This window comes from Macaca thibetana, chromosome 1, assembly GCF_024542745.1.
Source record: "Macaca thibetana thibetana isolate TM-01 chromosome 1, ASM2454274v1, whole genome shotgun sequence".
Classification (NCBI taxonomy): domain Eukaryota; kingdom Metazoa; phylum Chordata; class Mammalia; order Primates; family Cercopithecidae; genus Macaca; species Macaca thibetana.
Window position 1 is genome coordinate 183,385,960 of NC_065578.1, and position 27,971 is coordinate 183,413,930.

Here is a 27,971-nt window from a genome sequence, read left to right on the forward strand (position 1 = left end):
ATGAAATATGCAATGGGACATCTTATAGCAAGACAGCTGCAATTTTTAAAAAGCTGAAGGATATGTCAGAGTGAGGTTATATGTAATCAAACCAGGTTATATTTTACAAGGGATGAATCACCCTATTTACAGGCAGTGGAAAGTTTTAAACTTTTGACAGGAGATTTTCTGTGGTCCTTCCAAAAATAGAAAAAGGCAGCTGGGTGCCCAGCCTGGGAGAAGACCCTCAGGTTTTAGTGAGACTCACTGACTACTAAAAACACTCCTGGAATCCCAGGACTGAGTGCACCCACCTGTTGAAAAAGGAATGAGAATCTGTGAGCATTTGGTTACAAATCCTACTGCATTAACAGAAAGCCCACAAAATATTATAAAGGGGGAAAAGCAGCTGAAAAACTGTCAGGTAGAAATAAGAGTAATGATGAAATGGTAGCTGGTTTTGGAAATACACGTGATTACATGTATTATTAAGCAGGAATTGAAAAACTTGTGCAAAGCAAACATTTAATACAATCTAACATATACTGACCATGTATTAAATGTGTATATATTCTAATTTTCATTATATATAAATATATAATTATATATAAATGGTTCTAACACATATGTATTTTATATAACACATATATGACAAACACTTGTATAACCTCTAATAACCTCAATACTTTCACATACTTTGTCTTGTTTAATTCTTATCAAAATTGATGATATATTACCATAGTCCTCTTTCACAGATAAGGAAATTTATTGGAAAGGTGAAATGATTTGCTTATGGTCACAAGGTTGGAGAAGTGGTATAGCTAGAATTTGAACCTCCATTTTCTGAATCCAGAATGTATAACTATTCCATTACACCATATGGCTGTGCAAAGTCATTCTAAGAAGGACTGCCTGCATATCCTATAAACTTCCACATACAAAAATCAAGAACTTGCCTTGAACCCTTGAACTGGGCCAAACTGTACAACTGCCAACCACAACATCCTGGAAAATATTGATGTTGTCCCATAGATCCCATATACTTTGTTCATTCCTTTTCATTTCTTTTTTCTTTTTTCTCCTCTGACTATATTTTCAAATAATCTGTCTTCAAGCTCACTGGTTCTTCTGTTCGATGAATTCTGCTGTTAATGCTTTCTATTGCATTTTTCATTTCATCTATTGTAATTTGTAGCTCCAGGATTTCTGTTTAATTTTTGTGTTTATTGTTTCAATCTCTTTGTTAAGCTTCTCTGATACATTTTTGAATGGATTTTCAGTGTTTTCTTGAAGTTCATTGAACTTCCTTAAAACAACTATTTTGAATTTTTTGTTGGAAAGATTACACGTCTCCATCACTTTAGGGTCAATCTCTGTTACCTTATTTTGTCTGTTTGGTGAGTTCATATTTCCCTAAATGCTCTTGATGCCTATGTAGATGCAATGATGTCTGCACATTGAGGGATTAGGTATTTATTTTAGTCTTCATAATCTGGCTTTATCTGTCCCTGTCCTTCTTCAGAGGTCCTTCCAGGGATTCTAAGCAGACTGACTGATGTGTTCCCTTAGGCCTTAGGCTGTGATTACTGCAGCTGTCCCAGCACTAGAAGACACTCTGGGCCCAGGCTTGTCATTAGTCTCATGAGGACTCCAAGGTTGATGGGGCTTTCCAGATGGACCTGGAGAAAATCCAAGGAGGGTACTGGGACTGTGTGGGAACACTGACAAGGGACCTGGATCCAGAAGACTATGTGCCAGTGGCCCAGCAAATCTTTGCACAGACAAGATGAGTCCCCAATTGCAGTGAAAGAGGCCATTTTCCCATAGCCTTTTGACTTGGGGAACTCCAGGGCCCTTATCAGTTTCTGTTAGTCCCTTCAGCTCTCATTCACTTAATTGGCTGAAATTTTTCTGGAAGCCCACAAAACTCACATTTCTTTCTTCCAAAAGAGGGAAATGCAATTACTACTGGAAAAAAACTGCTATAGAGGGAACCCTCGAGGAACTCTCTGTACTTTCCATCTCTATATTTTCAGTTCTTTAAAACAAGGAGAAAATATCACTTAGTGAAACATTTCAAGACCTACTTCCTCTCTACTCTGAAAACTTATGGTCCAAATGCACCACAGATATTGGCTATTTTCATTCAGCACAACCAATTAACACACAAATAGATGAAACAAAAAGACTTCCAAATGTTAAACAATTAGATTCCCTTATGCCAGGAACCCATTCAGGGAATCAAACTAATTATTGAGGACTACCTCAAGCAGGGACTAACCATTCCATGCACTAGCCCATGTAATACCCCCATTCTATGAGTACAAAAAACTAATAACCAGGGATGGAGATCTGTCCTGGACTTAAGAGCCATCAATAACATTTTAATACCCCATCATCCTGTTGTACCTAGCCTGCATACATTACTATCAGCCATACCACCAGGTAGTCAGGTTTTCACTGTGATTGACCTCTGCAGTGCTTTTCTTTCTTTCTTTCTTTCTTTCTTTCTTTCTTTCTTTCTTTCTTTCTTTCTTTCTTTCTTTCTTTCTTTCTTTCTTTCTTTCTTTCTTTCTTTCTTTCTTTCAAATCATCCTGGTTGATCCAGCTAGCCAGTATCTTTTTGCCTTAACATGGAAAGGACAACAATATACCTGGACAGTAATGCCTCTGGGGTATGCTGATAGTCCCAAATACTTCTCCCAAGTCTTAAAAACAGACATAGCAGATTTGGCATTTCCTTTGCATTCTGTTCTCGTGAAATATGTGGATGACTTATTACTTTGTTCCTTTACCTTAAAGGCCTCCATAGAGGACAGCCACTGTTGATTAAAGAAATTAGCCACTAAAAGCCATAAAGCTTCAAAAGAGAAGCTACAACTTTCTCTCTCACAAGTGAAATATTTAGGACATCTAATTCCAGGACAGGGTATTTCACTTGATCCCCAAAGAATAAAATCAATCTTGGGCTGGGCGTGGTGGCTCACGCCTGTAATCCCAACACTTTGGGAGGCCAAGGTGGGCAGATCACGAATTCAGGAGATCAAGACCATCTTGGCTAACACAGTGAAACCACGTCTCTAAAAATACAAAAAAAAAAAAAAAAAAAAAAAAAAAAATTACCTGGGCATGGTGTCATGCGCCTGTAGTCCCAACTACTCGGGAGGCTGAGGCAGGAAAATTGCTTGAACCTGGGAGGTAGAGGTTGCAGTGAGCCAAGATTGCAACACTGCACTCCAGCCTGGGCAACAGAGCGAGACTCCATCTCAAAAAAAAAAAAAAAAATCAGTCTTGGCTTTTCCTGTTCCCATGATCAAAAGACAACTCTGAGTTCTTGAGATTAACAGGGCACTAGAGAGTGGATCCCAAATTTCTCTGCCATGGCTCAGCTTCTGTATTGCCTCCTAAAAATGGACCAGTTTGAACCCCTACAGTGGCCTGAGGAGCCTCCTCCTCTTTTGAAAATATTGAGGAGAATCTTCTTGAGCCCCTGCATTAGGGCGTTCTAACTGGAGCCACCCCCTTTCTGTTTTTGTTCATGAACAAAATGAAAATGCCTTAGGGGTTTTTACCTGAAGGCATGGAGACCATCAGTCCCCTCAAATATTACAACCAACAGTTAGGTCCTGGGGCAACATGACTCCTATCCTGTATGTGAGCTAGCATAGCCACTGCAAATTTATTAAGTGCAATCAAATAATTAATGATAGGATCTCCATTAATTTCAATCCATACCCAACTAGTGAGTCACTGCTAGTAGACTCACTTCTTACAGATCCTATTATTATCATCCCTCTAATGTAACTGTTGATTGCTGTAACTCTTTGAATCCTGCCACATTATCTCCTCTTCCTTCTGATGAGACACCGCATGACTGTATAACACTAACCCCCAGAAAAAACCTATCGGAAATCCCCATTCCAAATGCTGAATTTGTCTTATTTACTGATGGATTCTACCTTGAAAGACCTCAGGGAAATGTCAAGCTGGCTATGCTGTTGTCTCATAGTCTGAAACCATTGAAAGTGGTTCCCTACCCAAGACTACTTCTGCACAGCAGGCAGAACTCTTTGCTCTCTCCCAAGCATCCTGGCAATTAATAAGACTGCAAATACCTATACTGATAGACACTGTGCTTCTGGGGTCACACGTGATTTTGTTATGCTCTGGAAACAAAAAGATTTTCTGAATTCTACTTGCCAAAAGATAAAAAAAAAAAAAAAACAGTGACTATATCCTGAAATTACTTGATGCTATCTAAAAACCTAAATCTTTAGCAATAATTAAAATTCCGGGCACAAAAAACTGATACTAAAGAAGGTAAAGGAAACGACTTGACTGACAGAGCTGCAAAAGTTGCAGCTTCTACGAACCAACCACCCAAAACTCAATACCCCTTTAGATCCTCTAATGGCCAATGTAATATAATCAAGACCTGTATCCACAATGCATGACAGCCCCCAAATTGAAAAAAAGATAGGAAAACCGAAGAATGTTTTCATGACTCTAAAATCAGCTGTGATGATTAATATTAATATTAGGTGTCAACTTGATTGAATTGAAAGATGCTTAGATAGCTGGTAAAGTACTGTTTTTGAGTGTTTTTGTGAGGGTGTTGCCAGAGTCGACTGATGTTTGAGTAGGTAGACTGGGAGAGGAAGACTCACCCTCAATGTAGGTGGGCACCATCCAGTTGGCTGCCAGCATAGCTAGAACAAAGCAGGTGGAAGAAGGTGGGATAAGGTGGCTTGCTGAGTCTTCTGGGTTTCATCTTTCTCCCATGATGGATGCTTCCTTCTGTTCCCCCTGTCCTTGGACATCAGACTCCAGGTCCTTCGGCCTTTGGATTCTTGGACTTACACCAGTGGTTTTCTGGCAGCTCTTGGACCTTCAGCCACAGACTGAAGGCTGCACCGTCAGTTTCTTTGCTTTTGAGGCTTTTGGATTCAGACTGAGTCACTACTGGCTTCTTTCTTCCCCAGCTTGCACATGGCCTGTAGTGGGACTTCAACTTGTGATTGTGTGAGCCAATTCTCCCTAATAAACTCCCTTTCATATATCCTCTGGAGAACTGTGACAAATACACCAGCCTATGGTATGGGCTCCATAAGAGACCAGTCTTGCCAGAGGGCCTCCAAGATCAAATTTTAGATTATATTAATCACTTAACCCATTGGGGATAAAATGATAATATTATTGGAAACCCTCCCCAAAGGTTGCTTCTCAAGTTTAGCAAAGATCCCAAGTCTGTCCCAAACACAACCCTAGAAAACATATTCATAGTTCCATAGGACGTTTTCCTTTAGCTTCAGGATCTTTTGAGATATGACAGATGGATTTTATCTAGTTACTACCATCTCAATGATATAAATTTCTTTTGGTTATGATTTGTCTGTTTTCCCACTGAGTAGAAGCCTTTCCCTATTGCAGACTAACAGCCTAAGCAGTAAGTTAAATCTTATTAGAAAAAAAAAATCCCCACATGGGGTGTACCCTTAGAACTGTATAGTGATGAAGGCACTCATTTTGCTGAGCAGATATAAAATCAGTATGTAAAATTTTGCCTATTCTGCATTTCCACTATGCCCACCACTGACAGTCCTCTTGATTAGTGGAACATACTGATGGGACAATTAAGACTCAATTGGCAAAATTAATTGAATCTTTCAGTCTGTACTAGCCAAAAGTTTTGCCCTTGGTGCTGTTTAATCTTAGACCTACCCCTTTTGGAAAACATAGGTTATCCTCATTTGAGATGATTACTGGAAGACCCATGCACTTTATGAATCAAATCTAATCAAAGGTCACGTGCTCACCTGCTGTAAGGAACTGGTCCAGGTGTTATAAAAAAATTTTTTTTAAAGCTAAGTCTCCTAAATGGACATCTCAATCTGATGGTGATCTGAAACTAAAATTGACCGGGAACCACTCTGCTGCTCAGTCTTGGAATAAGAAGCAGGCAACATGAGAAGCTGACAGCTGGCCCAGGTCTCTGGCCCCCGCCTGTATAAGACTCCAAAATATTACTCACTCTTTATTACCCTTGTACTAATTTTTATCCTAATTATAGAACTACTTTATCTGTCATTGAAAGTCTACAAGGACCACAACACCATGTGCCAATCCTTGTACTTCTGCCAAAATAATTTTCTTTTCTTTTCTTTTTCTTCTTTTTTTTTTTTTTTTTTTTAGACAGAATCTCACTCTTTCGCCTAGGCTGGAGTGCAGTGGCATAATCACAGCTTACTGAAGCCTTGAACTGGGCTCAAGCAATCCTGCCTCAGCTTCTTGAGGAGCTGAGACTCCAGGTGCACACCACCACACCCAGCTAACTTTTAAACCTTTTGTAGAGACAGGGTCTCACTATGTTGCCCAGGCTGGTCTCAAACTCCTGAGCTCAATCAATCTGCCTGCCTCAGCCTCCCAAAGTGCTGGGATTACAGGCGTTCACTGTCCTGCTCAGCCTTTAAAATGGATTTTCCTAAATAATTTAAACCTCACATGAATACCTTTTCAAATCTGGGAGAATTTATTTTTAAAGCACCTCTTAAATTTCCCCCCCAAAAAGCAACGATGACTTACAACAAAAATATTTCACTGGATTGTTTACAGAAGATAATCAATTTTCTAAGTATATTAACAACAATTTACAATGTATTAATTTTAATAAAAATTCATACATGTATTTTGGTATCTAGAAAGCTGACCTAGTGATTCAAACTGAAAAGATTAGATTCCTGAAATACATTTCTGATTCTATCACTGACTCATTGTGCATGCTTAAGCAAGTTATCTAATCTCCTAGTAGCTTAGTTTCTGCACCTATAAAATGGAGGTAATAATATTTGCTGTAAGATAATGTCAGCTATGCACTTGGGGAACCTCAGATGGAAGGCGCCAGAAGTATTTTGCTATCTGCAGCATGACGTCATACTGTCTGAGAAATGGACTTCACCAGGCTTGCTGATTATCCCAGCACCTTACTTCCAAACTTTTCCTGTTCAACTTACTTTATACTTTATTCATTTCTATTTACTGGGTACTCTTTATGTATTTTAATTTCATTGGCTGTTTTTATTGTTTTGAAGAGAATTGAGGCTTTGAAGAAACCATGAAATTAAAACTTTAATTTTTTTGTTTAAATTCTTATGTTTAAAATTTGAAAAAAAATTTTTAAAGCACTTAACTTTCTAATTATGGGAGATGGCTATAGCTATGAGGGTTATATTAGCCGTATCCATTCATTCCTCCTGTTTACTTAGAGTTTCTTTCACATTAATGTTAGCATGCACATATTTACATTACTTCCTGTACACTTTGCGAAAGATTTAAGGCAGATGTTGAGACTGCTAAAAATTTGGATGTTTGTGTTCCTTTTCTGCAGGAACGAGATAACAGGTGATATAAGGGCAAAGGATTAGTTGCTTAGAGCTAAATCTAAGCTTAACCTATAGTCCAACCAGCTAATACATGTCGATCTCCTTTGGGCAAACTGCAAAGGTCAAAGGGCCACCCTGAGAATAACCAGAACTGCTGATTCAATAACAAAACTTAGAGGTAAAGCCAGAGATAGGAAGTTGGCTGCATTTTCTGAACAAAAAAGTACTTCGTTCCCTCTGTCTGCTAACCTGCTTTTTCAAGGCTAATGAAAATATTTCAGAGGAGCAAACCTTTGGTCTTTGGAACTTGCCAGTTAACAATAGAAAGCTTAATTCTTTGGAACTATTTCCAAAGGAAAATATTTCATTGGAATTTGCTCACTCAGATCTTATATATCAAGCAGCAAGTATTACACTACTGCAACACAGTTTGAGATGCCTGTTGAATGTTGGACAGATCATGGACTACAAGTGATTCTCTTTCAGAGGCTGTATCAAGCAAAATATTCTGGGCTTTACATTATATTCAGCTACTACAAACTTTGCCAATTTTATAGAATCAGCATTGACAGAGACTTTAAATATCATCTAGTTCAAGTTACTTTTTTTTTTTTTTTTTTGAGATGGAGTCTCGCTCTGTCGCCAGGCTGGAGTACAATGGCGCGATCTTGGCTCACTGCAACCTCCACCTCCTGGGTTCAAGTGATTCTCCTGCCTCAGCCTCCTGAGTAGCTGGGACTACAGGTGCATGCCACCACGCCCGGCTAATTTTTTTATCTTTAGTAGAGATGGGGTTTCACCATATTAGCCAGGCTGGTCTAGAACTACTGACCTTGTGATCCACCCACCTCAGCCTCCCAAAGTGCTGGGATTACAGGCGTGAGCCACCGTGCCCTGCCCAACTTACTTTCAAATTAGGATATCAGAACCATAATAGGCCTTTGTTATTAGAGAGCATTCTTCCTAACAGAGTTCCAAATATTATTGTAGGGTTTTTACCTCTATAGCGAGGTGTAACTTTCACTAGATAATCCAGTGATTCTATGGGCCAGGCAGTATGTTTTCTCAACATACATGCATTATGTATCTTTTTTTAAGTGTAAGTATGGACTTACAGTCTTTTGACGACTACAAATTACAAAGTAAAAGCAGATCACTACAAAGAAATCTAGTGAATACAATTTTCCCTGCATGAAAACTTTATCAAAGTTATTCATTTAACAAATTCACCCCATTCACACTATTTAGCTAGTGTTCTTTTTAAAGTTACTATACCTTTATTTCAAATTATATTACACGTTATTCCCTCAAAATGAACTTTTAAACGACAAACTTTTGGCTCATAAGAATGGCACCTTCAAAAGGGGTGATTTCCACTCAGTGTCTGGTGGCATTATTCCAGGTTAGTTTCTTTCACCAGTTAAAAACCTTCAAAATGTTCACTTTTAACGCAAAGTCTTTCCATAAAAAATGTGGCTAGTTCCCCCCCACCCTGCAAGCATTATATGTTTATAAGATATTATTTAATGCCATTTTTGCTCCTTAAGAAGTGGATACTGCCCTGGTATGGTGGCTCACGCCTGTAATTCCAGCACTTTGGGAGGTTGAGGCAGGTGGACCACTTCAGTCCAGGAGTTCTAGACCAGCCTAGGTGACACACTGAACCCATTTCTACAAAAGTTTGCTGGGTGTGGTGATGTGTGCCTGTAGTCCCAGCTACTCAGAAGATTGAGGTGGGAGGATTGCTTGAGCCTGGGAGGTGGAGGTTGCAGTGAGTCGAGATCATGCCACTGCACTCCAGCCTCAGTGACAGACTGAGATCTCATCTCAAAAAAAAAAAAAAAAAAAAAAAAAAGAAGTGGACTTTATGATGGAATACAATGTAGAATTGTAGAATGATGGTTAAGAAGCAGATTCTGGAGTCAGACTGAGTTCAAATCCTAGCTCCACCAGTTACTAACAGTAGTTCTGAGTTTGTGTTTCCTCATTGGTAACAGAAAGACAGTAATAGTACCTACTCCAAATATTATGAAAATTAAATGATACAGTATATGTATGGTGCCTAGCATGGTGCTTGGCACATATTAAATGGTCAATAAACATTGTTGACTTAATTATTTACAGACTACACTAAACTTAGAGTGTGACATAGGTTGAGTTCTCTGAGAAGCAGACTCAGAGTACAAGGTGTTTAGTAGGGAGTGCCTTGGTATCAACACCCATGGAAAGGAGGAAAAGGAAGGAGAGGGGAGAGGAAAAAGTCATGCTATAATATGGACTCTATAGCTTCATCCAATCCCATGGGGAAGCTCTGGAGTGCAAATGGCCCACCATAGTTGCACTGTGTGGGGCTGAGAAGGCCAAGCCTTTGTATCCCCCATCATTGGAGCGCACCACTCTCCCCCTCCCCAGATGTAGTCTTGGGCAAGGTGGTTTTCTGCAGCTGAGGCAAGCCGTGAAGTGGTTGAGAGTGAAGACTGTCCACTGAACACACTCCCAGCAGCTGGCAAAACAAATTCTTCCTTGAAAGGAGATCCAGGTGGCACATCTTCATGTTCAACACAGGGCAGTCTGTGCAGCACTTGGAAAATATTAACAAATTATAGTTGCTTCAATAAAAGAAAGTGAGATTGATTAAGGAGGAGAGTAGGATGGTGAAGATGAATGGGAAGAATAAACCATGGAGAGAAAGAGCTATTTGCATGTGATCGAAAAGCTTTCTTGAAAAAAAAAAATTAATTAAAAAAATTTAAAAAAACTTTTTAAATTTTATAACTAGAGATGGGGTCCTACTATGTTGCCCAGGCTGGTCTTAAACTCTTGGACTCAAGTGATCCTTCCACCTTGTCCTCCCAACGTGCTGGGATTACAGGCATGAGCCACTGCACCCAGCCAGGAAAGCTTTCTTATTCTTTATAGTACCCCTGATTTGGGGCAAGGGTGGATTCTGGTAACCGTAGGTCTTTTGTTTAATAAACTTTGTGATGGGTTGGGGTTTGTAATGGAGGTATAAGATGGGAAGAAAGCCCAAGTTCTTCGTATAACAAGGGTCACCTAAAGGGCTGGAGATAGGAGCCATCACATTTGATGCCACACAGGAAAAGGGGAGAGAACTGTTGGTGGTTAAGAATTTTGGTAAATGAGGCTGGGTGTGGTGGCTCACACCTGTAATCCCAGCACTTTGGGAGGCCAAGGCGGGTGGGATCATCTGAGGTCAGGAGTTTGAGACCAGCCTGGCCAACATAGTAAAACCCCATCTCCACTAGATACACAAAAATCAGCCAGTGTGGTGGCACATGCCTGTAATCCCAGCTACTCAGGAGGCTGAGGTAGGAGACTTGCTTGAACTTGGGCAGCGGAGGTTGCAGTAGCCAAGATTGCACTGCTGCACTCCAGCCTGGGAGACAGAGTAAGACTCTGTCTCAAAAAAAAAAAAAAAAAAAAAAAAAAGATAGTAGTTACGTTATTTTCCCCATTTTTAGAGACAAGGAAACTGAAGCATAGAGCAGAGGTTGCTAGTGTCATTCAGAGAGAAAGGCATGGAGCTGGGATTTGGCCCCAGGCAGTCAAACTCCAGACGGTAGGGCCTGTACTCTTAATCATACTCTCCCTCATTACAGTAAGGATACGGGTGCATCTGTTTTCTGTGGGATGGGTTCTTTGTGTACTAACAATTTTTCCTCTGTAGGAAATTGCCAATGCTCTGGACGCAAATGGATATTTTCTTAGGAATTCAGAGTTGCTGAGTTTTGCATCAAGACGGAGAGAGGCCAAAAAGAGGGACTGTGTTTGGTAAGCAGGGGCAGTTAACCAACCCCTGGAGTACATGTAAGCATTCTGAAAAAGATTAACTGTGAGTCACCATTGCAGTAAATTTAGTTACAAAATCATGATTATGTATGCAAATATGTGTCAACAGGTAGGACTGTGTGATGACTTACCATACTCAAAATTCTCTAGACTCGGTTTGTGCAATTTGGATTCTACAATGCTGAGCAAAGGAACAAAAGTGTTTAAAGGAGAGCCACAAATAAGAATATACAGGTTGAATATAAACTTTATAGAGCCTGAATAAATTAGAATGGAATAGATGGAGGCTTCATGCTCCTCCCCATATGCGTTGTCCTATGCATCTCTTCATCTGGTGTTCATCGGTATCCTCTGTAATATCCTTTATAATAAACTAGTAAATGTGCGTACAGTCATGTGTCATGAAGGAGACACATTTTGAGAACTGTGTTGTCACCAGGCGTGGTGGCTCATGCCTGTAATCTCAACACTTTGGCAGGCTGTGGTGAGAGACTTGCTTGAGCCTAGGAGTTTGAGACCAGCCGAGGCAAAATATAGCGAGACTCCAGCTCTATAATAAATAAATAAATAAAATAAAAAAGACAATGGCATTGTTAGGCAATTTTGTTATTGTGCAAACATCTTAAGAGTGTCCTTTCACAGAGCTAGAGGGTACAGCCCACTACGCATCTAGGCTGTATGGTATATCCTATTGTCTAGGCTGCAAACCTGTACAGCATGTTCCTGTACTGAATACTGTAGGGAATTTTAACACAATGGCAAGTGCAGTTAACCCTGGAACAACTAGGGGATTAGGGGTTTGACACCCACACAGTCAAAAATCCATGTATAACTTTTGACTTCTCCAAAATTTTACTAATAGCCGACTGCTAACTAGAAGACTTACCAGTAACATAAACAGTTGATTAAAACATGTACTATATACTGTCTTCTTATAATAAAGCTAGAGAAAATAAAATATTAAGAAAATCCTAAGGAAAACATATTTACTGTACTGTACTGTAATTATCAATACTGTACCTTTAGGGTTTGTTAAATGCCCCTTCATTTCCAAAATGAGTCAGCTGTCTGAAATGGCAGGGAACTGCAGCTACAGACCTCAATCTATGGTACTTATCAAGCAATTCCACTTTTTCTCATAATGTCATTTTTTTTTTCTCTGCTTCTTGGGAGCATTTCTAGCATCACTGGTGGCACTTTGTGTGGGGCTCATGGTGCTATTCAAGGTTTAGGGTATTGCATTAAATATGATGAAAAACGCGAGAAGTGTGACAGATCACTTTTTACTGCAATACGCAATTTACTAGAGCAAAGAACTGCTCACATGGAGATGATTAGCTCACAGGGTGTTTCATGTGGATATTCTCAACACTTGGGTTCTGCTGTAATAGCAACAGGAGGTGGTTACAAAATTATTTCAGTGGAACAGTATGTACTACAGTAATTTTATGCAGTTATTTGTTTCAATTAGTTAATTAAATAATTTTTGTTCTTTCCATAGCTTTAGTGGTACAAGTGGTTTTTTGTTACATGGAAGAATTGTATCCTGGTGAAGTCTGGACTTTTAGTATACCCATCACCTGAATAGCACACATTGCACCCACTAGCTAATTTTTCATAAGTTACGGTTCAACACTGCATTTTTAGATTTTTAAATATTTATCTAGACTGCAAATGGTACAATGTATGTAAGTCACAAAGGGGAAGTTGCTAATTGGGTAGCAGCAATAGAGGGAATGGCTGCTGGTCTCCATATGAAAACAGTTTTCACAGTTCCCGTATTTTCTCTTCTTGGAGTCTGAGATGTATATTCTTGCAATCTTCAACCCAGCCCTCTTTTGCTCATTTCCTGGTGGGACAGGGTTTTTATCCTTTTTTTTTTTTTTTTTTTGAGACGGAGTCTCGCTCTGGCCCAGGCTGGAGTGCAGTGGCCACCGATCTTGGTTCACTGCAAGCGCTGCCTCCTGAATTCACGCCATTCTCCTGCCTCAGCCTCCTGAGTAGCTGGGACTACAGGCGCCCGCCACCACGCCTGGCTAAGTTTTTGTGTTTTTAGTACAGACGGGGTTTCACCCTGTTAGCCAGGATGGTCCCGGTCTCCTGACCTCATGATCCGCCTGCCTCGGCCTCCCAAAGTGCTGGGATTACAGGGATGAACCACCGTGCCTGGCCAGGGTTTTTATTCTTTAAAATTTCTGACCAAATATGTGTGGCTCTACTTCAGACTAAAAGTCAACATATTGACATGCAGAGATAGGAATTTCGTCTATCACTTTGTGCTATCTGGGGAGAAGATACATGAGCTAAACAAAACGCAGAGAAATTTTCAGCACTTTTACATTCAATCAAATCTGGTCAGTTCTACTTCTCAAATATTTTTCTTATCCATCTTCTTCGTACATCCATAGCCATCTTTTATCTGAATTATAATACCCTCTTAAGCAACAGAAAAAGGTGGAGGAATACTTGCTAGCTATTTTAAGAAAATGCAAACGCCAAGTATTACTGCGGGAAGACCTCATGGCTTCCCAGTCTTTTCCCTTGATACTCACCTTTCCCTTGAGGACCTGTAATGATCACTGTCTCCACCAGAGAAGTGCCAGTTTCCCTTCCACGGCGTAGATTGGTCCTCTTTGTTTTTCCTCATTCGTAGCATTGCTAAATCCACGTGAGTTATATAAAGCTTTTAGATAGGGCTTAGGAGTAATGGGGGATGGGGGTGGGGGAAGCAAAACACTAAGATGCAACTTACCTAGCTATAACTAGGTACGGCTTGCTCTTTTTATTCAATAAATATTTGAGCACTCTGTGATTACCACGGTGCATATATTGACGACGCGTCACTGCTCGCAAGATGCACGTGGTAGCAGGGGTATGCTAATGCTGCCACAGGGTAATAAAGGATAAATCAGAGTGTGGAGCACCTCAGTCACTTTAAAATGTGCAGGAAAGGCAGTGTTCTCTCCTTTTATCTGGAAGATTCACCAGTCATTTGAGCCCTTTGAAGTGACTCATTCAACCCCCAAAATGGTTTGGCTGGACACGACCCAGTTTTGGATAAGAGGACAGGAGCTGGCTTCAGCTAGCAGCTTGCAGAGGTTTTCTTTCACCAGGGGTATATCTTGTAATGCTTGGGATGAATTTTTCCAGCCTCTAAGTCACCCAACCCAGGAACTCCTCACGCTGCTGGGTTTTGTAACAATAAAGGTCTTATTGTTTAAATCACCAAAAAAAGAAAAAAAACCAAAAACAAACCAGGAGGCACCTAAAATAGTATTTGGGGGAAGGGAATTATGAAAGATTTCACTGAAGTGCTGCCCTAAGAAAACGAAGACTAAAAGGACAAATAAGAATGAGCAGAACGTGAGATTGGGGAAAGCAAGAGGGCAGGAAATGAAGTATTCCAAAAGAGTCTAAGAATGTGCAAAAGACAAGTGAATGATGTGTTTAGGAAATTGCAAGTAGTTCATTATACCCGGAGTGTAGAGTACAAGGGGGTTCTCCTGTTTATGCTCAGGTGACAGGAACTAGTTCCTCTACCACCCACAAGGGCCCTTAAACACACAAGGAATTCTCTGAATCCAGGCCAGAAACAGGGCGTTCAAGGGAGGAATTTCCTCCCCTTCCAGTCAATGGCAGCCTTCTCAGCTTGGTTTTCCAGGCTGAAGAACCCCATCTTTGGTGGTTAATGCCAACAAAATCCTCTTCCTTAGGGAAAAACCCTATCCTCTTATACCACAAAATTTTACTCCATGATCTTGATAAGGACAAAATAGCAGAATAGTGCATTATCTTTATGTATTTAATAGAACTGCTTGTTTATACTGCCAAAAGAAAGGCTACTTTCCATAAACCCAAGATCTTAAGGAAACTGGATATTATACTTTTAGCTTAGGTATTAACTAATGGTACAAAGTGTGTAAACCCCTATCACTTCTAAATGGCAGTTCTCTTCACTGAATGAAAATCAGTTTACTTCCAATTTTTTTTTCAGGATTAGAGGTTTAGAAAACATCTTTAAATATTAAAGTCATTAAAAGAAATGAAGCAAATTAAGTTTCAAAAGTTTAAGAATGTACCATACTGTGGTTTTCCTGGGCCACTGTTGTCGGCCAGTTACAATGTGCTCCATTTCTCTAGAACTAGCTCCTATTTTGAAGCTGATGTCTTAAATTTTCCTTTCTAGGCCACGCTCCGCAGCTCATGCCTGTAATCCCAGCACTTTGGGAGGCCAAGGCAGGTGGATCACCTGAGGTCAGGAGTTCAAGACCAGCCTGGCCAACATGGTGAAACCCCATCTTTACTAAAAATACAAAAAATTAGCCCGGCATGGTGGTGTGAACCTGTAATCCCAGCTACTCAGGAGGCTGAAGCAGAAGAATCGCTTGAACGTGGGAGGCGGAGGTTGCAGTGAGCCGAGATTGTGCCACTGCACTCCAGCCTGGGCAAGAGTGAGACTGTCTTAAAAATAAGAGTAAGTAAATAAAATAAAAAATAAATTTTCCCTTCTAAAAGGATCACAATAACATGAATAGCAAATAGAATGTTTTAGGCAGCAATTATCTAAAATGTGGATGCTCTTGAGCATGCATTCTCAATAGGGGTGAAAATTGGTTCATTGGGGACAAAAAAATTATATTTTATATAAAGCAAAAAACATTTACAGTCCATAAACAGATACATAGTACATATGTGGTGTTGAAATTTCATGGGGAAGGGGTGACTAGAAAAAAATCTAAAAAAGCTCTTCAGGGAGGTGATGAAGAAAAGGTTAAGAAGCCAGGGGTTGTGACTCACACCTGTAATCCTAGCTACTTAGGAGGCTTAGGCAGGAGGGCTGCTTGAGGCCAAGAGTTCAAAAACAGCCTGGGCAATATAGCGAGATCCCATGTCTACTTAAAAAAAAAAAAGAAAGAAAAGCTGCTGTGGAGATTCTTTTGCCAAGTCAGGAATACCTAAATTAACTATATTTTTACAAACCCTAAGTGCCGAGATAAAATGGAAAGTTATGGCTATCCCACTTCTAACCAATGTACTTGCAAATGGCTCCAATTCTTTGGTTTTTGTTTCTCCTAGCCAAGGTTGCTAAAATTGTTCAAGGAAAAGACTTGGATTTCTTTTTTTAAATATGATAAATCATTAAATATATAACACAGAGTACAAACCAAGAAAGTAAATTTATTTAAATTACTAAAATAGCTTTTAAAGTCATTTACAGATCAGCTGCTATAATTATTTTTCCTGAAAGACACAGGTAACATATTACTTTTAAATTACTTGGGTCAGTGAAACATTTAATAAAAACAGTTATTTCTCTATATAATATGTATGTATAAAATAAGCCTTTTCAAAAACTCTGGTTTTCATAATCCTCTATAAATCAGATGATCTGACTTCTAAGAGGAACAAATTATAGTAAGGGGCATACATTTATGAATACTGGTAGTACTAGAGGAAAGAAGTTAGACCACTCTACTACCACTTGTGGAACTCTCAAAGGGTAAATGACAAAGCCAATGACTGACTCTCTCTATAAACAATATTTACATTTAATGGTTTGTGGACAATAAAAAAACAAGGTGGATAGATATAGAATTGTAACATTTTAAGAAAACCATAGCAGTTGACAGATGAGAAAGCTCAATTATAGATGCAAAGTTATAACTATACTACTATAGTAGTAAAGAAATACATTTCACACTCTTCATGTAAGTTCACTATCTTGGCTTGAGGCACTCCATAAAATGTATCACGTGCATAGTAAATCTTTATATTTGCTATGGCGTTGCACTAGAGGACCTGGACTGCAACAACTGGATGCACAGAAAACGAAATCTTCTTCAATAGCCCAGGACAGCAGGTTGACAAATGGTTTGTCAATTCCTGAAACTATTTCTTAATTCAAAACAAAAGCTTCAGGATGTGTCCAAAATAAACTGTTACGAATTGACCTAGTCTTTTTTTTTTTTTCTTTTTGAGACAGAGTTTTGTTTTTGTTGCCCAGGCTGGAGGGCAATAAGCCTGGTCTCGGCTTACTGCAACCTTTGCCTCCCGGGTTCAAGCGAATTCTCCTGCCTCAGCCTCCCAAGTAGCTGGGATTACAGGCATGTGCCACCATGCCCGGCTAATTCTTGTATTTTTAGTAGAGACAGGGTTTCACCATGTTGACCAGACTGGTTTCGAACTCCTGACCTCAGGTGATCCACCTGCCTCGGCCTGACCTACTCTTTTTTTTTTTTTTTTTTTTTTTTTTTTGAGACGGAGTCTCGCTCTGTCGCCCAGGCTGGAGTGCAGTGGCGCGATCTCGGCTCACTGCAAGCTCCGCCTCCCGGGTTCACGCCATTCTCCTGCCTCAGCCTCCCGAGTAGCTGGGACTACAGGCGCCCACAACCGCGCCCGGCTATTTTTTGTATTTTTAGTAGAGACGGGGTTTCACCGTGGTCTCGATCTCCTGACCTTGTGATCCGCCCGCCTCGGCCTCCCAAAGTGCTGGGATTACAGGCGTGAGTCACCGCGCCTGGCCAACCTGACCTACTCTTAAGAGTCAAGTGAACAAATATATTAAATCTTGCAATATACATGAAGAATCCTTGGGAGGGCCAAGAATTTTTCTTCAAGGAAGGAAAAAGGAGATATAAAAAACAAATCCCAATGGAATCCACTAAGATTAACAGTTCATATACCTATGTTTGACCTACACCTCAGTGGATTACTATAACATTTCCTCCCTTCAGCTTCCCCATTAATTTCTTCCTTGCCTTGTTCTTTCCATCTTCCAACAAACAAAAGAAAAAAAAATTCCAAACACACACCTACGTGACCTTTCATTACTTATGTTCCTATAGGCAGAAGCTAAGGAACTCACACCTACATGGTATAAAAGGGAACATAATGGGAAAATCCATGGTTACATTTAGGGAGCAATCTTACTAATAACTCAAGAAACTTAGTGAGAAATCTAAGTTAAAAAATCAGGAAGGTTCATAAGGAGACAAATCCCTTTCACTGGTCATACATAACTGTAATAATTCAGCCCAGAATCAAAATAGATTCTCTAAGGAACTGCATATAATCTGCACTCCTAAGATACCTTTAACACAGCTCTCAATGGAAACTGAAATGATTCTCTCATATCCTAGATAATTAGGTTGACAAATGATTTTTATGTTCTGTGTTTATGTAAGAACTTAATTTCCTTTAAAAAGAAACCAGTTCTTTCAAAAAGAGCTCTGAATTCTGTCTCTGGTTAGAAAATGGGAACAATTCTCAGAACTTGGGACATGATTTTTCTTCTCTCACTTCTTATAAGCAGATGCCCCTTTTCAAGGCATTTTCAGGTTGCACAGGCAGAACTAAGTGAGAAATGCGGCTCCAGAGGCCATTCAGTTTGTCTGGGTCCATATGATTGTAGGAGTTGGGTGTGTTAGAATTGGTGAACTTGACTTTAAGGAAATCTCTTACTTTTTCTTCAACTTCCTTTAGGCCTAGACTGGTTCCAAGTGTCTCTTCCTCCAATAAGACAGTCAGGACTAGGGCTACATCTTTGAAGGCTGCGTTTTCATGGTCACAATATTTGTAGAAGATCAAAGTAGAGCCTGCGGGCAATGACTCAAAGCGGTGTACCACAGCTGCATTCTGGCCGTTCTTAAATCCATTGCTCAGTTCTTGGTCTACCTCTAGTTTGACAGTATCACTGTCTTGAGTAGCTTTATCTGTCCCATCAATCCGGATGGCACGGACACTACGAAAAGAAGAATAGGCATCAGCAATTTGTTCACTCAGACACCTAAGCGCTTCTTCAGCATCTCGGGCAGCAGTGAGCAGCAAGATAGCAGGCTGAGACCGAGGATGGGAGCTATTAAGATGTTTTTCCAGGAATATTTGGCTCCTTTTCCACAGCTTCTCATCTTGACCTTGATACTTATTCTTAAGTTGATTCATCTGGTTCTGGAACTCTTGAACAGCAGTGGTTTCTACCTCAGGAGTACTAAAGAACCAAAGACTCCCAGAGGCAAGAGCAGCTATCAGAGGAAGTAGCCACCAGCAGTTCCTCTTGCCAAAAGATGCATTTTGGGGTTGTCCAGTCACTTCTACTTAGAAAAAAAGAAATGACAGATATAAATACCATTTTCCTAGATTCAAGGCAAGTGACTTTTAAAATCAGTATCAATCTTTGTAAACATTAGGTAAAAGAGAAAACTTTAAAGAAGAAAGCTGATAATTTTCTTAATAAAATAATTTATTGCATTCTCAAGAAAATCTTACATGCATACACTTGGAATTATGTATATAAATATGCATATGTCTCTTCAATATAAAAATATCTTTGAGGAAAAAAGTTTTTAAACAAAAGAAATGGCATAGGCCGGGCGCGGTGGCTCAAGCCTGTAATCCCAGCACTTTGGGAGGCCGAGGCGGGCGGATCACAAGGTCAGGAGATCGAGACCACAGTGAAACCCCGTCTCTACTAAAAATACAAAAAAAAATTAGCCGGGGCGCGGTGGCGGGCGCCTGTAGTCCTAGCTACTCAGGAGCCTGAGGCAGGAGAATGGCGTGAACCCAGGAGGCGGAGCTTGCAGTGAGCCGAGATCATGCCACTGCACTCCAGCCTGGGCAACAGCGTGAGACTCCGTCTCAAAAAAAAAAAAAAAAAAAAAAAAAAAAAAAAAAAAAAAAAAAAAAAAAAAAAAAAAAGAAATGGCATAAACAAGTCAGAAAAATAATACAGTTTATAAAGTGAAGTTTATTATTTCCACTGCTAACAGCTGGGAGAATAGACTATTAAAAGACAATTTATAAAATATTTTTTAATTTAGAAACTCAGCATTCACATGGCTAATTATTCAAGGTGAAATATTTCTGAAGTATATAAAAGGATAAAGAAAAGGATGCAGGCTGGACACAGTGGCTCATGCCTGTAATCCCAGCACTTCGGGAGGCCGAGGCATGAGGATCACAAGGTCAGGAGATCGAGACTGTGAAACCTCATCTCTACTAAAAATACAAAAAACTAGCTGGGTGTGGTGGCACAAGCCTGTAGTCCCAGCTACTTGGGAGGCTGAGGCAGGAGAATCACTTAAACATGGGAGGCGGAGGTTGCAGTGAGTCAAGATCACGCCACTGCACTCCAGCCTGGGTGACAGAGCAAGACTCCATCTCAAAAAAAAAAAAAAAAGAAAAGTAGGCAATATGAATGAACATCTTCTACATGTTATAATAGCTAGCTGTCCCTTTAATTTTACTGATGTATGGCCTTTTGTGGTATGCAAGTTAACACTGGTAAAACTTAGTTTGTAACTCGTTAATTACTATTGGCAATAATAATAGTATTAATTTATATTTAGTGCTTTTCAGTTTATAAAGTTCTTTCTCATATTCTACTTCATTTATTCAGTTAATATGATAGTACCAATAATACTTTTAGACCTTCTATTTATTGACTGTTTCAAGCTATTAATTTTAGTATGGACCTTTTAGAGCAGCAGTTCTCAAGGTGTGATCTGTGGGGTACCTCAAGACCCTATTTTGCAGGGGAGATGTCCATGAAGTTAAAACTATTCTTCTTTTTTTTTGTTGTTTTTATTTTTTGAGACGGAGTCTCGCTCTGTCGCCCAGGCCGGAGTGCAGTGGCCAGATCTCAGGTCACTGCAAGCTCCGCCTCCCGGGTTCACGCCATTCTCCTGCCTCAGCCTCCCAAGTAGCTGGGACTACAGGCGCTGCCACCTCGCCCGGCTAGTTTTTTGTACTTTTCAGTAGAGACGGGGTTTCACCGTATTAACCAGGATGGTCTCGATCTCCTGACCTCGTGATTCGCCCGTCTCGGCCTCCCAAAGTGCTGGGATTACAGGCTTGAGCCACCGCGCCCGGCCAGTTAAAACTATTCTTCTAACACTAAGATGTTATTTGACTTTCACCTTGTGTTGACATTTGCACTGATAATGCAAAAGCAATGGTGGGAAAAACTTTTGATGCTTTAGCATGAGTTACAGGGCAGTGGCACCAAACTGTACGACTGTAGTCGTTGTTATTTTTCACTGCCATGCATTCAAGGTTTAACAAAGCGACATTCCTTTACTTAAGAATGTCCTTTATGAAGCAGTTAATTATTTATCTTATTAAATCTCAATCCTTGGGTACATATCTTGTCAACATTCTTTCTGAAGAAATGGCAAGTACGCACAAAGCACTTCTGCTGCATCATACAGTACCATGGTTGTCTCAAGGAAAATAATTTTGTGCAAATGAATTACAAGGTGAATTAGCACATTTTTCAGGAATACTATTTTTTACTTGAAAGAACAAGTAAACTATGGTCAGACTTGTGTATTCTGCAGACATTTGCTTTCAAGTGAAAATTAGGATTTTAGAATCCTAAATCTGCCACCATGAGTTTGATATTTTATATTACATTCCTAATGTGTCAATGTTTGGGAAAATCTGCATTTCTCAGTGAACCAATGTTTTCCAAATGACCAGTGCACGATACTCCATTCAAAGTATAAGAAAGACCAATGAATTTTACTGTAATAGAGTACTAAAAGCTCAGTAAGATGGTTTCAGATATCCTATTTCAAGTAACATTTAAGAAACTAACACTTGTTGAGTTTTGGAGAGTTCAAAAAAGAATAGCCACAATTATCTGAAAAGGCTATTAAAATTTTTCCTATCTGTATAAAGCTGGATTTTTTGTAGATACTTCAACCAAAATATATTGTAACAGACTGAATACAGAAGCATATATAATCGAAATCCATTTTTTAAAGAGATCAGAAAAAATGCAAAGCAATCTGATCTGTCACTCATCTTGCTAAATTATTTAAAATCAATTAATAAATATTTTTTTTAAATTTCAACTTTAATTTCCTGGTACATATGGATAGATATAACCCATATTTTCAACAAAAAGCTCTTTGAAGTTCTTAATAACTTTACTAGTGTAAAGCGGTACCAAGAACAAAAAATGTGAGAATCATCATTAATCTATTTTCTTTTTTTTTGAGACAGAGTCTTGTTCTGTTGCCCAGCCTGGAGTGCAGTGGTGCAATCTCGGCTCACTGCAAGCTCTGCCTCCTGGGTTCACACCATTCTCCTGCTTCAGCCTCCTGAGCAGCTGGGACTACAGGCGCCCACCACCACCCCCAGCTAATTTTCTTTGCGGTTTTTAAGTAGAGACGGGGTTTCACCATGTTAGCCAGGATGGTCTCAATCTCCTGACCTTGTGATCCGCCCACCTCGGCCTCCCAAAGTGGGGGGATTACAGGCTTGAGCCACCGCTTGAGATGGAGTCTCGCTTTGTCTCCAGGCTGGAGTGCAGTGGTGCGATCTCGGCTCACTGCAACCTCCGCTTCTCGGGTTCAAGCAATTCTCCTGCCTCAGCCTCCTGAGTAGCTGGTACTACAGGCGTGTGCCACTATGCCCAGCTAATTTTTGTACTTTTAGTAGAGACAGGGTTTCACCATGTTGGCCAGGATGGTCTCGATCTCTTGATTTCACGATCCGCCTGCCTCGGCCTCCCAAAGTGCTGGGATTACAGGCATAAGCCACCATGTTCAGCCCATGAATTTATTTTCTTAGTACTGTTTCAGGATAATAAGACTTGGAGAACTAAAGAAACTTGCAACAAGGCTGTAAAGGAGGTAAGTGGTCCAATCTAGTTCAAATGCAAGTGTGCAGACTCCGAAAGCCATTGTAATCCCAAAAGTCATGCTCTGGCTGGCTGTCTTTCAATTCAGCATGGTTTCCTCAGTTAACAGTATTAGTAGCTTTACTTATTATTAGCTATTACTTTTGGTCTTATGGACGGTAAAGTGAAGGGGCAATACCAGATGTTGTCTCATATATAGTTTGTCCATAAATAATTTCACTGCTAGTAGAATATATACTTTTTCCTCTAAAGTGCTTAAAATATGATTCTTCAAATAGCATCAAGTCATACTGCTGTCAAAAACCATTTTTAAATAATTATGGAATAATTATGGAATACCAATTTTACAGAAATATTTAATTAAAACTGAATACACAAACTTACGTCGGCTGGAGGTTGATGGTGACTGGTTTCCAAGCTCTGATTTCTGAATGTTGTCATCTAATGGTGAGAGTAATAAAATAAGACTATCAACTTATGTTTCATAATTTGAGTATTTATTTCTAGTAGACAAAGAAGATACAAATTCCACCAGGAAAAAAAGAAGACAGAGATCAGCCAGAAGCAGAAGAAAAAGTAGAACATCTGAGTGCTGATTAGACTGAGGGCTCCTTGAGACACAAGACCTATTTCTTTCATAGCTGTTCACAGCATATGGTGGGGTCTAGTAGAAAGCACACAATAATTAGTTTTCAGAGGAAGTTTGGAAGTATTTGACCCGTAAGTATCTAATGGGATTGGTGAAACTTCTGGGATAAAAAGGACAAAGAAAATAAGCACACCATAATAAAATGAAACATACCACTTGAAAAACTGCCATATATTGAACTCTTGCCTGGTGAAGATGCTGTAAAGAGGGGAAAAATAAGGACAAAATGTGGATTATAGACTACTGAGCTGTCTGGATAAGGTGTTTTAATATAAAACTCAATCTTAATCTTCACTATTTTCTACCTCAAACCAATTCAATATTTCATCTGGGGATTCTGACCATTTCAAATACTAGTAGTAGTTTAAAATCACGTTTAAAAACTTCTCATCATTTCTGTTAATAGACAAGTAATTAAGTAATTCTGTTTTAGGCTTGTGGTTAAACAATAGAGCTCAAAAATAATTTTCTCACAACTGTCAAATCTCTACATCCATCTAAATTTATTTAGAAAATAAATTAAGCCGGGCACAGTGGCTCATGCCTGTAATTCCAACAACTCAAGAGGCTGAGGTGAAAGGACAGCTTGAGCACAGGAGTTTAAGACCAGCCTGGGTAACACTGTGAGACCCCATCTCGGATAAATAAATAAATAAATAAATAAAAACAAGAAAATAAATTAAAAACAATCCTAACCCTTCCCTTTCCCTTCCATCTTTTTTTAGCATACCAGCAGGTTTTAAAATCTAAGAGAGGAAATGGAGGGACAGGCTTCAGAAAGTATAGAGGCTGAGTTATCTCATTCATATGACCTATATTACCAGTATTGCCATCTATCACTTGACTGGACTTTTATAATTTTTGTATATATAAACGAACTTCCTGGTGGATCTTCTTAGGGTTTTATCAATAACTTTCATTTGAGAAACACTGGAATAACTGGAGGAATAATATTAGCTCTGCTAACATTCAGAAATAGCCTTATTTTTGGTCATATGACAAAAAGCTCCATAATGATGTCATAAGACAAAATGACAGCAAATCTAAGAGGAATATTGTTTTTCAGTTACCAGTTTAGCTTAGGATATTTCATTATTTAGGAGCTTCTAAGTTAGGTTATCAAAGTTACAACTAAAATAACAAAATAAAAAAACCTAACCACACAAAACCCAAATCCATCAGATGTTTATTTTGAATACTTCACTCCATGGTTGCAAAGATCAAATGAGATAATATATATAAAAATGCTGTGAAGTGCAATTCTATGATGTTAATGAAGGACAGCTAAATAATAATTATGTACCATATATAATATTTATATAATTCATATAACACAAACACATACACAACAGGGTATATACTGCCAAGGCAGGACATCGTCCAAAGGGTAACTGATATCCTTTTCATCAACATTACTAGAGATGCTAACAACAATTCTAAAAAACATCTTTTTAAAAGAAAAAACTCAGCTGGGCACAGTGGCTCACACCTGTAATCCCAACACTTTTTGGGAGGTCAAGGTGGGTGGATCACCTGAGGTCAGGAGTTTGAGACCAGCCTGGCCAACATGGTGAAACCCTGTCTCTATTAAAATACAAAAATTAGCCGGCTGTGGTGGTGCACCACCAGCTACTTCGGAGGCTGAGGCACGAGAATCACTTGAACCCAGGAGGCGGAGGCTGCAGTGAGCTGAGATCACGCTACTGCACTCCAGCCTAGGCAACAGCGCAAGACTCTGTCTCAAAAAGAAAAAAACTCAAGCTTTTCTAGTCTAAAGAGTATGGTGATAATCAATCACTCTATAACCATCAAGAGTAGAGGGCACAAATCCTCCATAGTTGCTACTGATTCTACAGAAAACATTGTTAACAATAAATAAGCCTGGATAATTATGAGATTTTAGACTTTAAAAAATTGTGTTTACACATATAAGCTCATTACAATAATTTAGTTATAGGCACTATTGTCTCTAAAGGCAAGAAAATTGAGGTTCACAAAGGTTAAGTGATTTTACCAAGATTACTCAATTAGTAAGTGGAAGAGCTAGGCCTGGAGCCCAAGAGCTTTAACTACAAACTGTCTTCTTTACCTAAATTTCTGAGACAGGTTCCAAAGCATTTATATTAATGCTCTGACCTCTCCATGCACATATATTCTTCTCTATAATCATTGTTTTATCACCTGGCAAACAGGAAAAAGTAAAGACAGTGGTTCCATCTTTCCTAAAAGGTTTGGATACAGGCAGAAGCCTGAACTGGGACCTGTCTACCCAGGAAACTGGTGCTAACATTGGGTGACAATGTTCCATGGAGTAGAATCTATAGCCCAAGGTTCCTGAACATTCAGGTCTAAAAATGACTTTTTTTCCCTCACCAAAGCAGGCAGAAATATATAAAGAATGAGAGATAAAATGTGGAATGCTAAGAAAACATTTTTAAAAATACTCTTGAAGAGGAATCTATTATATAACATTGTTTGAAAAATCACTGTAGTCTTTCACTTCCATTGAAAATATTTTCTTCTTGCTCATCGTTCTATCTTAAAGTCCTCACGTGGTTGAATGTCTAAAAGATCCTATTACACGCACACGTCTGGTATGTTACTGTTACATAACTCTGAAAGCTCAATGTGGTATCTATATATGGTAGGTGGCTGGCAACCAAGGTATAATTCTGTAAGCCATAATAAATATAGTAATTTAAGACAAAGTAGAAATGCAAACAGATAAAACACTAAAAATTAGCTATTAATTTAGCAACTAAAAATATCTATTTCTGCATTTTAATTAGATGTTCAATATAATTATTTTTTCCTTCTGTATTGCAGTGTCTTATTAGAGGAAAAATTATGCAAACATTTTCTGGTAAGTATGTACTAACTTCACTTATCTGGAAGTCATTTATCTGATATTAATTACTCAGAATATATAGTTAAGAACTAAGAAATGACACAGATGCCTCTAAGCTTTTCACATTATATATACTAAAACTCATGCATTTTTACATCCAAGAGTATCTCTTGGGTCTTCAAATTTAATTTTAATGTTTGATTCTGGTTGCAAACATAATTCTAATAAGCTGAATAATTAATATTTGGTTTCCTAACTACAATATTAGGTCAGGAAGAGCAAATTATAAGAGGAAATGGTTTTCTAATATCAGGCATATACTCACAGCAATAAGAAATGACAATCGACAATAAGACAAGGGCAAAAAGTTATTTCGGTTCTAGGCTGCTGAAGAACTCACTTATATGTGCGCTAAAAAAGTCACTGCTAAGAAAAAATGAATTATGACCACTCCCAGTTTACTGATGGAAAAGCAGGGCCACAGACATCATCTGGTTCAATTACAGAGTTAATTATCCCATGATCAAGAGATACATGATGTGGATTTTTACATTATCTAAATAAGAGAATACCTGATGACCTCCAGACCTATTGTGGCTAGATGAGTACAGTAGGGAGCGAGGTTAAAGGTCACTTAAAGCAGAGAATATGCGTGGACTTTAAAAAAATATGGTCAAGATTTAATGTGGACACATTTCCACAGAAATTATAGAAAGTGGGTTCAGAGTATGATGGTTTTATCACATAAATTTATAGTATTCCTTAAATTCTGTGACATTTAATCCATCCAAAACCTAAACATGAGGCTGGGTGTGGTAGCTCATGCCTGTAATCCCAACACTTTGGGAGGTTGAAGCAGGCAGATCACTAGAGGTCAGCAGCTCAAGACCAGCCTGGCTAACATGGTGAAACCCCATCTCTACTAAAAGTACAGAAATCAGCTGGGCATGGTGGCGCATGCATACAAGTCCTAGCTACTCAGGAGGCTGAGGCACAAAAATGACCTGAATGTGGGAGGCGGAGGCTGCAGTGAGCTGAGATCGTGCCACTGCACTCCAACCTGGGCAACAGAGGGAGACTTCATCTCAAAAAACACAAAAACAAAACAAAACACAAAAACCCAGAAAGGCTGGGCACGGTGGCTCAAGCCTGTAATCCCAGCACTTAGGGAGGCCAAGGCAGGTGGATCATGAGATCAGGAGTTCAAGAGCAGCCTGACCAATATGGTGAAACTCCATCTATACTAAAACTACAAAAATTAGCTGGGCGTGTAAAAACACAAAAATTAACCAGGTGTAGTGGTGTGCACCTGCAGTCCTAGCTATTTGGGAGGCTGAGGCAGGAGAATTGCTTGAACCTGGGAGGCAGAGGTTGCAGTGAACCAAGATTGCACCACTGTACTCCAGCCTGGACAACAGAGAAAGACTCCATCTCAAAAACAAAACAAAACAAAAAACAGAAAAAAAAACCCAAACCCTAAACATGAAAATATAACTTGTGCATTTCAGCCTTTATTATGTAAAATTATGAGTATACAAAGCTGTTCCAAAATCTGCTAAAAGCGAAAAATAAGTATTGTTAAAAGAGTAGAATTTCATTATTGTATACAGACTGTATTGCTGCTAGAACTGAGAGCTTGTTAAGACTCATCAATCTCTGGTT

General features: G+C 39.3%; 1 protein-coding gene across 8 annotated transcripts in view; it reads right to left on the reverse strand.

Moving 5' to 3' along the window:
• Positions 1 to 16,322: 16,322 nt before the first annotated feature.
• TOR1AIP1 (torsin 1A interacting protein 1) overlaps positions 16,323 to 27,971 on the reverse strand; it is a 38,686-nt gene continuing 27,037 nt past the window's right edge. For 2 of the 8 annotated variants that reach the window (XM_050766211.1, XM_050766184.1), the window contains 3 exons: positions 23,615 to 23,659; positions 23,197 to 23,253; positions 16,323 to 19,258 (listed from right to left, as the gene is read on the reverse strand). In XM_050766211.1, coding sequence (XP_050622168.1) covers positions 18,471 to 19,258; positions 23,197 to 23,253; positions 23,615 to 23,659 — 890 coding nt within the window. In that variant the 3' untranslated portion in view covers positions 16,323 to 18,470. Of the gene's footprint in view, positions 19,262 to 23,196; positions 23,254 to 23,614; positions 23,660 to 27,971 lie in introns of all 8 variants that reach the window. The other 6 variants (XM_050766193.1, XM_050766174.1, XM_050766235.1 and 3 more) reach the window with 3 other exon arrangements.